Raw genomic sequence first — 13,513 nt, forward strand, 5'->3', positions numbered from 1 at the left:
AATTTCACTGGGATTTAGGTCTCTTCCCAATGTAATAGTCTAGAAAGTTGCTAATTATCAGCCGTTATGATGATTTTGTGATCAATGCATTAGCTAACAGGTTAATTCAGGGAGTTAACTCACATCATAAGTTTAAAAAAGAAATCTACTGAAGGTCTTGTAAACAGTTTCTTTATGAAAAAAAATCTGCATGATCTACAAATCAACAAGCTTCTAAACTCAAATTACTAAAAAGGATAAGTGGCTCAAGTCTGATGATTCAGGTATTATCATAATATTTGCAATCTAAAAATGAAAGGAGAAAAGACTCAACAGAGTTAACAGCAGAAGAATATGTCCCACTTGAAAAGAAAAAAAAAAAATTAAAAATCAGTCTTCACAGATGTCACTTTGAATCAAATGGTAAAAGATAAAAAAAGAAGTAAGCAATGGGAAAATAGGGAAATTTAAGTTCTTGCACCTAGAACAAGTCTCAAGCTGTGAATAAAAAGGAAAAGAAAGCCATGTAAAATTGTTTTGCTACAGAATTTGCCAATTATTTAGAGAAGAAAAGCAAGAATGTTTCATCTAAGTGTCAAAAAGATTACTTTGCTGGAAGCTAATTTTCACAGAAGGGCATTTTTTCAAAATAACTCTAAATAAATTCCACTGTACAACAGTTGATAGCTCAGAGGTCCCTGGAAAGTTGTATAGTTTGGCATGCCTGTCCCAAAGAGGTTTTTAAGAAGCAACCTCGAAGTTCCAGTTTCATAGCATGCCATTTGTTTTGCACTAGGTTGGTCCCTAAACATGGAAGCTGCTCTCTTTTCTACAATTACCAAGGCATTCATGAGTCAGGGAAATCCACAAGTGTTTAGCTCACTCATTTTACTAACATAGCCCAATGACGTTTCCTGAATATATTGATTTCTGGAGAGCAGAAGAGCTCCAAGAGATTAGAAGTGAAGACATTTATCTGCAGTGCTAGAAAACAGGAGAGGAAAGCCCAGTCATACTTGCACGTAGAAAAAGAAGAGATTCAATTACCACTGATCTCCCAGAAGCACACTATTAAAATTTATCCAGGGTTGACTTAAATACATAAATATTTATTTTATTTGATCTTGAAATATTTCTGCATCACTTCTACAGAAGTGAAAAATTCATCTTCCCACATCGCTTTAATAAGAAAATACAGGAATTAGTCTTTGTTACTTAATAATAAGAGAATACTGAATACTGAACTCAGTTCCTGAAAGAATCTCTTTCAGGAACTGAGCTCAATATTCAGTAATCCAGTTTAACTGAGTAACAGAGACAAGTGCTTTGATTCCTTTCAGGAATTGCTTTACTTGTTAGTTATAAGAAACTAAATAGGAATAGCACTTAAATAAACTCCAGACCTTTATGTGTTTTTCCTCTGATGGTACACTCTTTTCTTTAGCTCACAGAACACTGTAATTTTACAATCATACCAAATGAGCAATGGGACAGATTTTCCTACAGGCATGAGCTGCTTTTCCTCAAACATTGATTTCTTTTTTTTTTTTTCATTAAATGACTACAGCTTCATGGGCAATAGGCATTGAAATGCTTTTGCAACTTTGTTTTTTGGAGTTTCTCAGAAAGAAGGGAAAAGCTAAGATCAAGAAGCTAATCTCCAAATCAGCAAGCCTATGACTTAATGCTATTAGAAACATTATAGCAGCAGCACAAGATTAAAACTATGTTTGGGTTCACTCTTCAGTAACTGCTATTCTGCTCTCAAATATTTATTAGTATGACCCATGAGAAAGAAGGAAGAAGGAACTCTCAGACAATTACAAGGCCACAAAAGTGATCTCGTAATACTTCTGGTTGCTTGTCCAACATGATGGCAGAAGAGAGACAAAACAGATGTGAAAATCACATTTTATTCCACTAGCAAATGACAGACGAATGTGGACCTAGAGGTACTTTAAACATCATAACAGTTATCCAGCTAGTACAGACATACAAATCCTTGATTTGCAGCCAAAACCTTGGTCAAACAGTTCTGTGTCTGGTAGGAGCAAAGACAGTGAAGCTGATTATCTCCTTAATGCTTTCTCTCCAATTGCAGCCCTTTCATGCTCCACATCTTTCACCTACACTGGCCTTAACAGTTGTGAAATGACAAATCTTGGATTTTCTAGCACATCCCAGTACTTAATGCCAACCCAGGAGTATCTATGGCAACACCAATACTTATCTCTTATTCTTCTTGTTCTAGAAGAAAACATAGTTGGTAACAATAGTGGGGGTATAAATAGTGAATCATGCTGCTGCTTCTTTTTTAAACTATTATTAATCGTGGGAATTCCTGTCAACGAGGAGGTGATCTGTAGTCACCTAACCTACTTTTACTGGTGATTTAAGCAGCCCTCCAAAACTAATGTGTTGCACCACTTAATCAACTCAGGCTCTGCAAGCAGAAGATCCTATTAGAATCCTTAACGCTCTATTACTGGCAATAAAATGCAGTGAGTTGTAAGAAGGCCAATTAACTTCAAATATGACCATTTGGGCTTACCCCTCAATGGATCTTCACAAAGTATCTATCTACCATAAATCTTCAGGAATGCTGGAGAACTATTTATATCTTACTGGTGTGTATTTTTATGTCAATGAAATAGGAGGAGAGTCCTACACACTGCAGTGGGAACAGTTACGTCTGAATCACTGCTTGCAAGATAATATACTTTAAAGAAGCTCAGGCAGGACTAAAAGCAACGCCTGCAAAAAGCCAGAATAGTTTGGTGTTATAGATGTTACATGTGGGCTGAAGTGATGCCAGGCCCTAACCCTGGGAAGAGGCATGCAAGAGAGCTCTCCCATGCATTTTATGTCAACATATGGGTTGAACTGCAGCACAGCTCCCAGTGAAAGACTTCGGGCTCCATTATCCCTGCGTCTCCATAGGCAACTGTCACTGCAGAGATCCCCGCTGTATGTAAACACTCAAATCCTGCACAATGTATATTGCAAATTTTGCCATCAAGGGTCCCACAATTAATCGGAAACATTAAAAAGCAAGTCTGTGCAAAGGTTTCATCATGCCAAGGGCAGTTATTGGTGCCATTATGAGATCAGTCTCAGGATATATAAACCACATAAAATCATATTACATCAGTTCCTACAGCTACATTAAAAAAAAAAAAAAAAGTAGTTGCTGCAGATTTTTTTAAAATATAACTGCTTGTGAAAGATTTGGTGTTTTCTCTTTCCAAATTCTTGCTGCCTGAATAGGGCTGACATTTTTAAAGTGAGGAAAAAAAAAGAAAAAAAACCCATCATATGAAATATGTTCTCTTGTTTCATTCTATCAGAAAGAACAGCTAAGGTCACCAGCTATATGTAAGAATTCTGCTCAAAGCCAGAACTAGGTAGGGCATTTTTTAAAAATTAATGCAGAATTCAAAAACATGGGCTACATTCTCTACCAAAAGATGATACAACAACCACAGCAGCACACAATAACCTTTGTCTCTATGAATGCTCATCCATCAGCATGTCTGAACCTGCAAAGGGAAAAGTATACCTCAGAACTGAGTAGATTATTGTTTCTTTGCCTATTTATCAGCAAAACATCTCTGCTGAGACAGCCAATGAGCCTCATACTGGTGCCAGTTTTCATGATGTGGACACCTGTCTACTAAGAACTGGACTAAGAATATCAGCTAATTTTACACAGATCACTGAACAACAGACAGATGGTAATGACTTCAAGCATTACTAACTGAGGCCAAACTCAAATCTGTCACCTACAGGTATCTAACACCATTTCCTGTTAAGCTTTGAGTCATCAACTTTCACCAGCTGAGAAAGAATGGACAACAGCCGGGGAAAAAAAAATGACCCACTTCCCTTTTCAATGCTCACTTCAAGTCCACTTGCAATCTAAATAGTAAAAAAATAGTTTAAAAAATTATAATATCTATTATGCCGAGCAATGGAACCTTTAAGGTACGCTTGAGTTCCTAGTAAGAGCAAATAATCATGCAGATATTTTTATTTTCTCTAAAAACAGAAAATTGCCTTTGCACTTCAAATGTATTCCGTGTTTATTTTCTGACAAAAGTCCTGCATAGACAGGAAATGAAACTCTTCAGAAATGCTGTTCATCAGCTGAACAAAACACAGACTAAAGGGGCACAGAATCCTTCTCCTACCCTTCCTAGGGGAGACAACGGCCAATATATTTAATTCTACAAAGTACTCAGCTGCACTTCCACAGTTACAAGATCATGAGAAAGAACACAAAAGGAGGAAGAAAAGAAAAAGGGAAATGGATGAACACAGTCCTATTCCTTCTATTCAGGAGTCAACAGCGGATGTGGCAATTTCCAAAGAGAAAGACACAGAGCTATCACGAGTAGTTGACAGTGAGATTCAAAACTTATACCAGGTTCTGCCTCACACAAATGAACAGACCTCAGGAAGGGAGAGGGCTCCAGATTTCACCAACTGATGGGCAACCACACCACAACGTGTCAGCAACAGGCTGTGTGGGCAATGCCGCAGCTTGCGGTCAGCGGGTTTCACAGCCAACATGAGAGCCTTGGGCAGGAGGCAAGTCACACACCACTTTTTTTCTTTGGTCTGGCCATATAATTGGCCATTAAAAGCAAGATGCCAGAGATCAGATGTTGTCTGAAAGGCACAATTCATTAAAATTAGCAGATACGTGGCAGCACACAGTCTTGTCACCCTCATCAGTTTCAGTCTTCTTATTCCTTCCTACATCCCTAAGTCCAGGTTTAAGCGTGATTAGTTACTGTATAATGAACATTTCAAGGACGCCATTACATTTTTTTAACTTACCATCCAATACAGGTTTGAATCAGTTCTTGCAGGCCCTTGCTATTATCAAGAGTAACTCAAGTAAAGTCTGAAACCATGCAAGGGTTTAAAATGGCAAATCAGACCCAGGCCTTTTACCTCAAGTGAATAATGCTCCTTTCAAAGACTTTGGACTTCTACTGTCACTTTGAAACTAATGACCAGAAAAGTAATAAGGCGATTTTCAGAGAAAATACAGCTTGTGTAACTTTCATGTAATACACAAAATTTTAAAAGCAGATGAAAACTGAAGACAGCGTTTAGCTAGAAATGGTTCTACTTCAAACTTTTATGGCTGAATCAAAATAGTTCTCTGGTAGGACTCTCAAAGTTTTCCAGTAGATGATGATTTTAATTAATGACACTACAAGTAGATTCTGTAAAAACTGTTTTTATAGAGTGGTTTTGACCAGGAAACCTACTTGGATTATAAATTGTATGCTGAAATTCAGGATAATGATCTAACAGAGCATACAGTGTAGGGAATGAACTAACTTCACTTCCATCACACTATTTTCAAACATCATACAGCATTACTTTACTCATTAGTCCCTAAATACCTTCCATCTACTCAAATTCAAAACTCTTATGCATTTAAAGTCTTCCTGACAGCAGTTGCAGGGGTTTTTTTCTTTCCTACATGAAACTGCCTATTCTGCTTTATTTAATTCAATTTCTAGGTGACATTTCTTTGCTTCTCTCTTTAGATTCTCCGCATGCCTCAACTTAATGGGAACTTTCACTTAAATGATCTTTGCTAACTGTTTTGATAAACCCTTCTGGTTTTGTTTTTCACACTACCAAACCTTACAGCACCTAATAAGGTGACAGCAACTTTTTAAGTTTATTAAATTAATTTAATAAAGGGAACTTATAATGCAAGGTGTCAATGCGTAATTACCACCAAGAGAAGTTTCCACATACTCCACTGGGGTTCACAACTCTCCCAGGAGACCCAATCCACATTTGTAAGCATGCCGAGGCAATTTAACTTCTCCTCCATAACTACCAAAAATTGTGAAAATTTATGATAGTATGGAGAATATTGATCCAGTTGTAGGAATTTTCCAAAACCAAACATTTTCTACTTTGCTCTGCATGGGAATTATCTTCATGTATTTTTATTTGTGGTAATGCTGTAACATGCCAGCAAAATTCAGAATTTGGCTACCTCCCCGAGTCTGATTTTAAACATAATTTGTGCCAGAATTAGAAATATTTTCATCAATTTGAACTTTAAAATGAGCATCAGTTAGTCCTCTCTGAGGCCTTTTGTTCTTAAAATAAAACCTTCATTTTATTTCAGGCCCTGTGAAAACTAGATGGTGGATAAGCTTCAAGAAAAAAACAAAAATAAGTATTCTGCTGTTCATCAGAAAGTGATGTAGCTTTAACATTACTAAAACACACTATACTTTCCATCTCTAAATATTACCATCCCCTCTGACATTATGTTTCCAATGCTATAAACTAGTGAGTGACCCACTTTCAAGCTACAAATCCCACTTCTGATAAAGATTTACCAGGAAAAGGACCCAAAATATAGGTAAAAGTTGATTTTTATATTCTCTATTTCAATAAATAGTCTGTAGTTATTACTCTGAGCAATGTCAAAAACCTGATCAATTACAGAAATTTCTTCAGTTGGTTTTGTTGTTTGATTTTTTTAAATCCAAAATTGTTCTTCTCAAATCAAGTGTAGATAATTTTCACTGTAAAGAGCTAGGGAGGAGGCAAGCATAATTTTTAAAACCAAAGCATTTTCTCCCCATGTTTTACTTAAAAGTTCAAAACTCAAAGATGAGTGGTTAAATGTCAACCATAGAGATGGCTATGAGGAAGGAAAAAGCAAAATAATATCGATTTTGTGAAATATTGACCCCAGAGATGTTTTCGCCAGGCTGAAATCTGAGTTTTTTCCTCCCTCTCTCCTTTCCTTCAATATTGCCAATGTGAAAGTTCAAGAAGACACAATGAACTTTTTCTCCTTGATTGCGTTTTGCTGAAAGTCTGCCACACTTATAGGGGAAAAATACCTACTCTTGCAAAACATCCTGCAAAGGACAACTGTATTAAAATAAAAATCACCATATATTACATATTTAGTAGATGTTTAATTTTGGAAATCTGATAATGCTCATAAAGCATCTTTGCTAGATGACTAATTAGTTGGCATTCAACCTAAAATGATGCCAAACTTAGAACATCTCTTGTACGCGTGCAGAAGTGTCTGTAACCTCTCCACAAAGACTAAATTGCAAAAGACTATCAGTTCCAAATGACTCCTCCGGGTGTTAATAAATTTAGCTTCCTTCTCACTTAATGTGTAAACTAAGTTAAGAAGGCCTCATTTATTCCACACACTCAAAATAATGAGTGGTCCATGGATGCCAGGTGCTGTCCTTTAACAAACACGATCATGCATGTGAGAGCACTGCATATGGCATGTGGGGAATGCGCTGGCATACATGTCAGTGCGGATGGATCACATGTATGGAGAAGGTACTTTCAGAGGAGGAAGAAAGTATTTTGCAACATAAACCTACGCAAGGGTCTCATTCAATCCTGTATTGGAAGCAGCCTATAAAAACCTTGTTACAGCTTTGAGCATCATAAAAAGGTCTATAGCATTTATTTATAAACCTTTTTATATTACTTTTACTTTCAAATTTGCATTTTTAACATCTTCATTTCAGATTACAAAATAAACTTTTATTTTGCCTGGATCTTAATGATTTTTAGTTCCAAGTCCCTACACAAAAAAACATCAAAATCATAGAGAACAGCAAGCTTGGCTACTTCTTCAGCATCACAAAACTGCATCTTAACAGCCTGGGGAAAGGAAGAGGCCCAAAACCCACACACACAGAACACAGGTGAAGGCAAATTTGAAACCCTGCCACGTCTGATTCCTATACAGCAATTAAGTCTACTACTTCTAAATCAAAGCTGGAATTTCAGCAACTGTGGTGAAGAACTGGCAGTTGGGCTCTAATTTTCCCTAACTAGGGGAACAGAATCCATCAGACCCAATCTCCTAGGCTGGTTAAAGTACATTGTTTCTATTAGGACCCGATCGCAGTATTCACGGGTCAAAACCTGCCAAGAATGAGAAGAATCTGTGTGTTAGACAGGTCACTCCGTCCCCACCAAGCCAACGCACACCGGCTTCAGTGCTTATTTTTCCCCCAGCGCAGCAGCAGCAGCCCGAGCCCGGGATGTGGGCAGAGCAGCAAAGCGGGGGCTGAGCCCGGGACCGCCCCAGCGGGGCCCCCACGGCCGGGACTGCGCAGCACCCCCCGGGCTCCCGGGCCAGCCGCTGCCTCGCTCCGGCCCCTCCCGGAGAGTTCGGACCGCGGAGCACGGAGTGGGGACACACTCCTACGTTTTCGGTCAGGAACAGGTCGGTCCGAGCGGTGAGCGCTGCCTCCCCCGCCCCAGCCCAGCGACCCCCCGCCCGTTGCCGGCACCGCGCCGCCACCGTACCCCCAAATCCCGGTCGCAGCCGGTTGTCATAGCCATCCAGGAGGCTGTTCAGGATGTTGGTAAAATTCTCCGGCCACAATTTCTCCTCTTTTTTGATCTGCCCTGGCGGCCCGGTGAGACTGCGGGGCAAAGAGGGAGCGGGTGAGCGGAGCCGCCGGGAGCCCGCGGCGAGCAGCGGCACCGGACCGGCCGCCCGGGTCCCCCGGCGCCGCCGCCGGGCTACTCACCAGGTCGCCAGGCACAGGCAGTGCAGGAGGGCGATGGAGAGACCCGAGGACATGGCGATGGCTGGCTCCTTGGCAGAAACCATCTTTGCATGCCATACTTCACGCCTGGGCACGTTAAACGCCTTGTCCGGGGCGGGGAGGGGGACGCGGGGCCCGGCGGGGGGGCGGCGGCCCCCGGCGGTCCCACATGCGCGGCGCCCCGGTTGCCAAGCGCCCGGCACGGGCGGAGGAGCGGCGAGCGAGTTTCCCCGCACCGTTAACTCTCTCGGGGCAACAGGCGCCCGTCCCGCCGCTCCCCCCGCCCCCGCCCCCGCCCCGCCCCGCCCGCGGCCCCGCGCTCCGCCCCGCGCTCCCCTCCCGGCCCGGCCGCGGCCGCGCTGCCGCCGGTGGCGGTGCGGAGCTGGCGTGACGGTGCGCGGAGGGAGCCGGGGGCGTCGCGGGGGTGACCGCGGTGGCGGAGCCTTCGCTCGTCCCGATCGCCTCTGCTGCCCGCGAGGGGAACAAAACCCAGAGCGTGGGCGGGCGGGGGCGATTAATTCCCCAGCGAGAAGGGCTTGGGAGCAGGAGGGTCTCTCCGCTCCCGCAGGAGAGGAGCTGGCAGGAGAGAGGTAGGAAGAGGAGGTGAAGGAAAGCTTTGACTTCAAGGTTAAAACAGTGCGCGCCCAAAACAGATGGAAGCGAGCGGGTTATCCCAGGTTTCTCAAATCAAAAAATGCCAGTATAAGGGAATCGTTTCACATTATATCTGGTGGGTTTTTTCTTTTTTTCTTTTTTTTTCTTTTTTTTTTTTTATCATTCCTATAATTAGAAAACATGATTTGGTGACCCAAAAACATTCCATTATGCAAGGTCCAAGGGATCCTGAAGAATTACAGTAAAATCCACTCAGAAGTGTTGTTAGTCTGTCACAAGCTATCGGGATGGTTGGGTGGAGGGGGAAGACTGGGGGAAAGGAAGAGAGTGGGGGGTTTCCACACACAGTAAGTATTGGCAATAAACAACTTGTTCTTCTGATCAAGTGTGCTGCAGAGACAATCGTTGAGGTTTGAAAATCAGTGCGCCTGTCAATTTTAATGAGGGTGGTGAAATTCATCATCCACATAGGGCAGGTATTGTAATTGACTCAAAGACTACAGTATTGTCAATGCCGACAGTAAAAAGTCTTCATTACTTACTACAGTATCATTTAGCACTGAAATGCCTGATTATCTTCAAAACCACTGTACACTTGAAATCTTCCTGGCTGTACTTCAGAGCTTGCTCCAGCTAGGGTGCCCTTTGCTGATTCGTTTGAAAAACAATTAAAGCTGTGCTTGAAATCCATTTAGCCTGCTGACGCTGTTTATCTTTCAAAAAACTCTGTCTAGGCAGTCAGTTCTGCTTCCAATTTTAAAAGCCCTATTTAGGCCTCTGCAGATTACTAGTCTGCTTCCTGAGATTTTGACAAGGATCCTTATCTCCTGACTGCTTTATAAGATCCTGATCTGACTGCCTTAGTGGAATGACAAATGTGCTGCCAAAACGTCACTGAGTGGGGCAGCCTGTCTATGGATGGCATGCACGCTCTGTGCAGTATTTACAAACCTGGACAACACAGACGGTAGGATGTCACACCAAGGTCACTTCAGCTCTTGTGATGGGGCTCTGTTTAACTCCACACACAGGTGAAAACCAGCACAACAGACAGAGTCCACTGCTCTGTCTCCATTAGCAATCTGATCAGGGACAACAGAAGGATGGATGCACAGCTCTTCAGAAGTTTAATTTTACCAGAGTCAGATAAATTTCTCTGGGTTAATCAGCCACTCGGGATCTTCTGTAAAGTGTTGTGATTTGTTTCTCTGGATCAATCTTCTGCCCTAGCATGGACTGTGCCAGGGGGATACTGAGAACTCACCTCCAGTCAAGAGAGTGTCAAGTTTTTCTCCCTTGAAATAAAAAGTAGACCCTTATTATAGAATATTGAAAATATTTCCCAGTGAGAGTATGTTATATAGGGATACCTCAGTTAAATTTTGCTGACAGAAATGAAACTCAAAAAATGAAAGTGAGGGCAATAGAGGGTATTTGAGAACTGGGCAAAATCCTGCTGGCTAGTCACAGACTCAGTGCAAAACATGGCTCTATGGCACTGTCACTTACTGCAGCTGTTGAGGAAGAAAACACCCAGGCAGAGCTAGGGACACCCTTGGGTTTAGATTGTTTTAATTCCTTCTGGATATGTATAGACACCTGTGTGAGCTGAAACAGAAAAGTCGAGTGGTATCTCGCCACATGAACATCGTGGGAAATGCTATCACACAACCTCCTCTCAAATCCATGCCTGCAGTCAGTAGTTCTGCTACAGCTAGAAATCAAAGAAATTTCATCAATTCTAGGAACTGAGCTGTTCTTTCAATGATTTCCAAGTTCTTCAGAACAAAGAACAGTATTATTGATACCTTTTGTCTCTTCAGTACAGGTACTTCAGCGAGGTAACTGAAGTAACATTCAGTAAAAGTAACATCAGGTTACAAGATTTGTGGACATGCCATGCAATGACAAGAAATACTCATGACTTCTAAAACGGTGCCCATGTTGTTTTCTCTAAGAAAATGTAGACACAGTGCCCTCCTGTCACACCAAGCCTGCCTTGGGTTGTATTGATGCAGTATCTGGGTGCCACATGAGTGCATTTACTCCCTACAAGTGCTAAAACAAAATGAAAATTCACTTTCTCTAAACCTAGAAAATTAATTCTATCACATCTCAAATTTATGAGTTGCTAATATCTCCCTTAAATCCAGGCATGATTATCAAGAAATACATAAGATTAATACCAAAACCAGACTGTTGTCATTGATATCTGAAAAACTGTATCATTTTGACAGGTACTGTATCATCAGATTGATGAAGCATTTACAAAACTAGACTTGAAGGAAACTTAAAGCAGTTCAAAATAACAGCAAACAGACCTGTAAGCCACATAGCCCCGCTGAGTATTTCTTTATTGCTTCTGATACATGCATTGCCCTGCTAAATTTCAATGTTTTCTGAATTGCAACTTAAGAGCTATTCTAGGGGCTTTTTTGGTAATGTATTTGTAGCATAGACACACAGAAACTCCAGAGGTTCTTCTTTGTCACCAGCAGATGTATGCTGTTTTGAAAAGTACTGCTTCAAATGGTCTTTGATCTCTTCACAAAATATCTGGGTTATATCATCTCTCTAAAATAACTTGATAACTCCAAGAAGGATTTAGTAGTCACAGGCTGAATTGATGGTCACCAAAAGTGTTTGCTGGATTCAGCATTTTCCCAGCTTCTCCAGCTTTTACCACCAATTCTTCCAAGATTTCTCTGAAGAAATCTCACCCATCGGGGACTATTGTAAGAAGGGGACTATTTTTGCCAGGCTCCATATGCTCAGAAAGCACTTGAATTTTTTAAATAGAATTTTATTTTCTGTCCCTCTACTGATGTATCCTACTAATGATTTTTGATGAAACAGACATTCTGGCCAAGCCTCAAAAACAGGTTTATCCAAAGCTATTGATCTTAAGTATAGCTTAATTATTTTTTATTTGTTACAACACAGAGAAGCAGATTTTCTCATCACTCTTCCCATTTCTACTTTACCATCAGATTAAGTGGAAAGAAAAAGGAAGTCAGTTGTTTTCTTTTGTTTGTCATTATCTAACCTTTGAAGGGTTTGTACTTTTTGGTTTTGCTTCCCTCCCCCCACTTTGTAAGCCATAGGTTCTATCAATACTACAGGTTATATAGGTAAATCATAGGTTCCATCCTTTCCCCCAGCAGATTTAATTATTCAGCTGATTTTTACCTGATTTAGTTTTGGTATCAAATCCATGAAGACAGACAAGCTAAGATTAAAAAGGCTGTGAAAATCTTTAATGCCCAGCTATATGTTGCATAGTTAAAAACCTGTAACTCTTAGAGAAGATAAAACTGGGATCACAGCCAAGTATCTCAATGTTTCTTTATCTAAATAGGTAAGCCATTGATTTCTTGGGTTTTTAAGTTTCTATCCATATCAGTAGAGTTACTTACAGTCTTGACCAAGCAACTTCTCTTCACATGTATCCTTTTTAAAAAATCAGGGGTTGAGTATCCATTCTTTGGAAAATGCATATCCTGATCCCCTTTTTGGCAAATGACCAAGAAAAGACATGGATACCTTTACTGTACTTACTAAAGTGTCTTTCATTCCCTTCTTCTCCAACATCTGCACTGATTAAAGAGATCATGGAAACCTACATGTCTTGGCTTTATCAAAACTTTGATCTGGAGTTCAGGGAAGGTCTGTACTACCTGTTCAGCAAAGAGTTTTCAATCGGGGGGATACCAAGACACCGTGGGCCTTGACTGCACCTCTATTGATGTACCTATGTTTAAGGAATGTAGATTTTGGGTCTATTGATTGAAACTTAATTTCTGCTCCAGGAACAGTAAGATAGATGAATAATCTCTTTCTGGCTCTTCTCCCAGTTCCAGCTTTCCCTGTAGTTCCCCTTCCTGATGTAGTTCTAGAAGTTTTTTTCCAGGTTCCTATTTCAGTCTCTGATCACAAAGTTTCTACCCTATGCAGTTACCTCTCTAAAGAATTTACAGTCTAGATAAACAAGACTGAGTCAGGACTGGATACAAGAAAGTTATTTCTGTTTTGCTGGAAAAAGAGATACAAAAAGCTTAAGTGGCTATGCAACACAATGTATGAAATGTAACTGCTTCCAATATAAGAAATTTGCAGCAGAACAGGAGCTTAATTCCAGTCTGCTGAGCCCAGGTCAGTTTTCTTGTCTTTTCAGAGCACAGAATAAGCTCTATGTAAAACTGAACCTCCAGCTGGTCCAGCTTTGCTTCACTTCCATGGCCAGAACTCCTACGAAACTGCAGGAGCTGATGCCGACATGCATTTAGCTGTGTATTTTTTCCTCTGACATATGGTATTTACAAGACTGC

At 40.9% G+C, this 13,513-nt stretch overlaps 2 protein-coding genes across 4 annotated transcripts in view; one reads left to right on the top strand and one right to left on the bottom strand.

Annotated features, from left to right (window-relative positions):
* The window catches only part of GABRA4 (gamma-aminobutyric acid type A receptor subunit alpha4), an 87,691-nt gene extending 78,833 nt beyond the window's left edge, over positions 1-8,858 (bottom strand). Inside the window, exons 1-2 of one of the 3 annotated variants that reach the window (XM_072928136.1) lie at positions 8,553-8,858; positions 8,326-8,444 (exon numbers count right to left, since the gene is read on the bottom strand). In XM_072928136.1, coding sequence (XP_072784237.1) covers positions 8,326-8,444; positions 8,553-8,635 — 202 coding nt within the window. In that variant the 5' untranslated portion in view covers positions 8,636-8,858. Of the gene's footprint in view, positions 1-8,325; positions 8,445-8,552 lie in introns of those variants that run through there. The other 2 variants (XM_030270999.4, XM_041716078.2) reach the window with 2 other exon arrangements.
* Positions 1,181-13,513, top strand: part of GABRB1 (gamma-aminobutyric acid type A receptor subunit beta1) — a 141,228-nt gene continuing 128,895 nt past the window's right edge. The window contains exon 1 of the transcript XR_012055575.1: positions 1,181-8,242. The gene's annotated coding sequence lies outside the window, so the exon portion shown is untranslated. The remainder of the gene's footprint in view (positions 8,243-13,513) is intronic.

Source organism: Taeniopygia guttata, chromosome 4 (assembly GCF_048771995.1).
Source record: "Taeniopygia guttata chromosome 4, bTaeGut7.mat, whole genome shotgun sequence".
NCBI lineage: Eukaryota > Metazoa > Chordata > Aves > Passeriformes > Estrildidae > Taeniopygia > Taeniopygia guttata.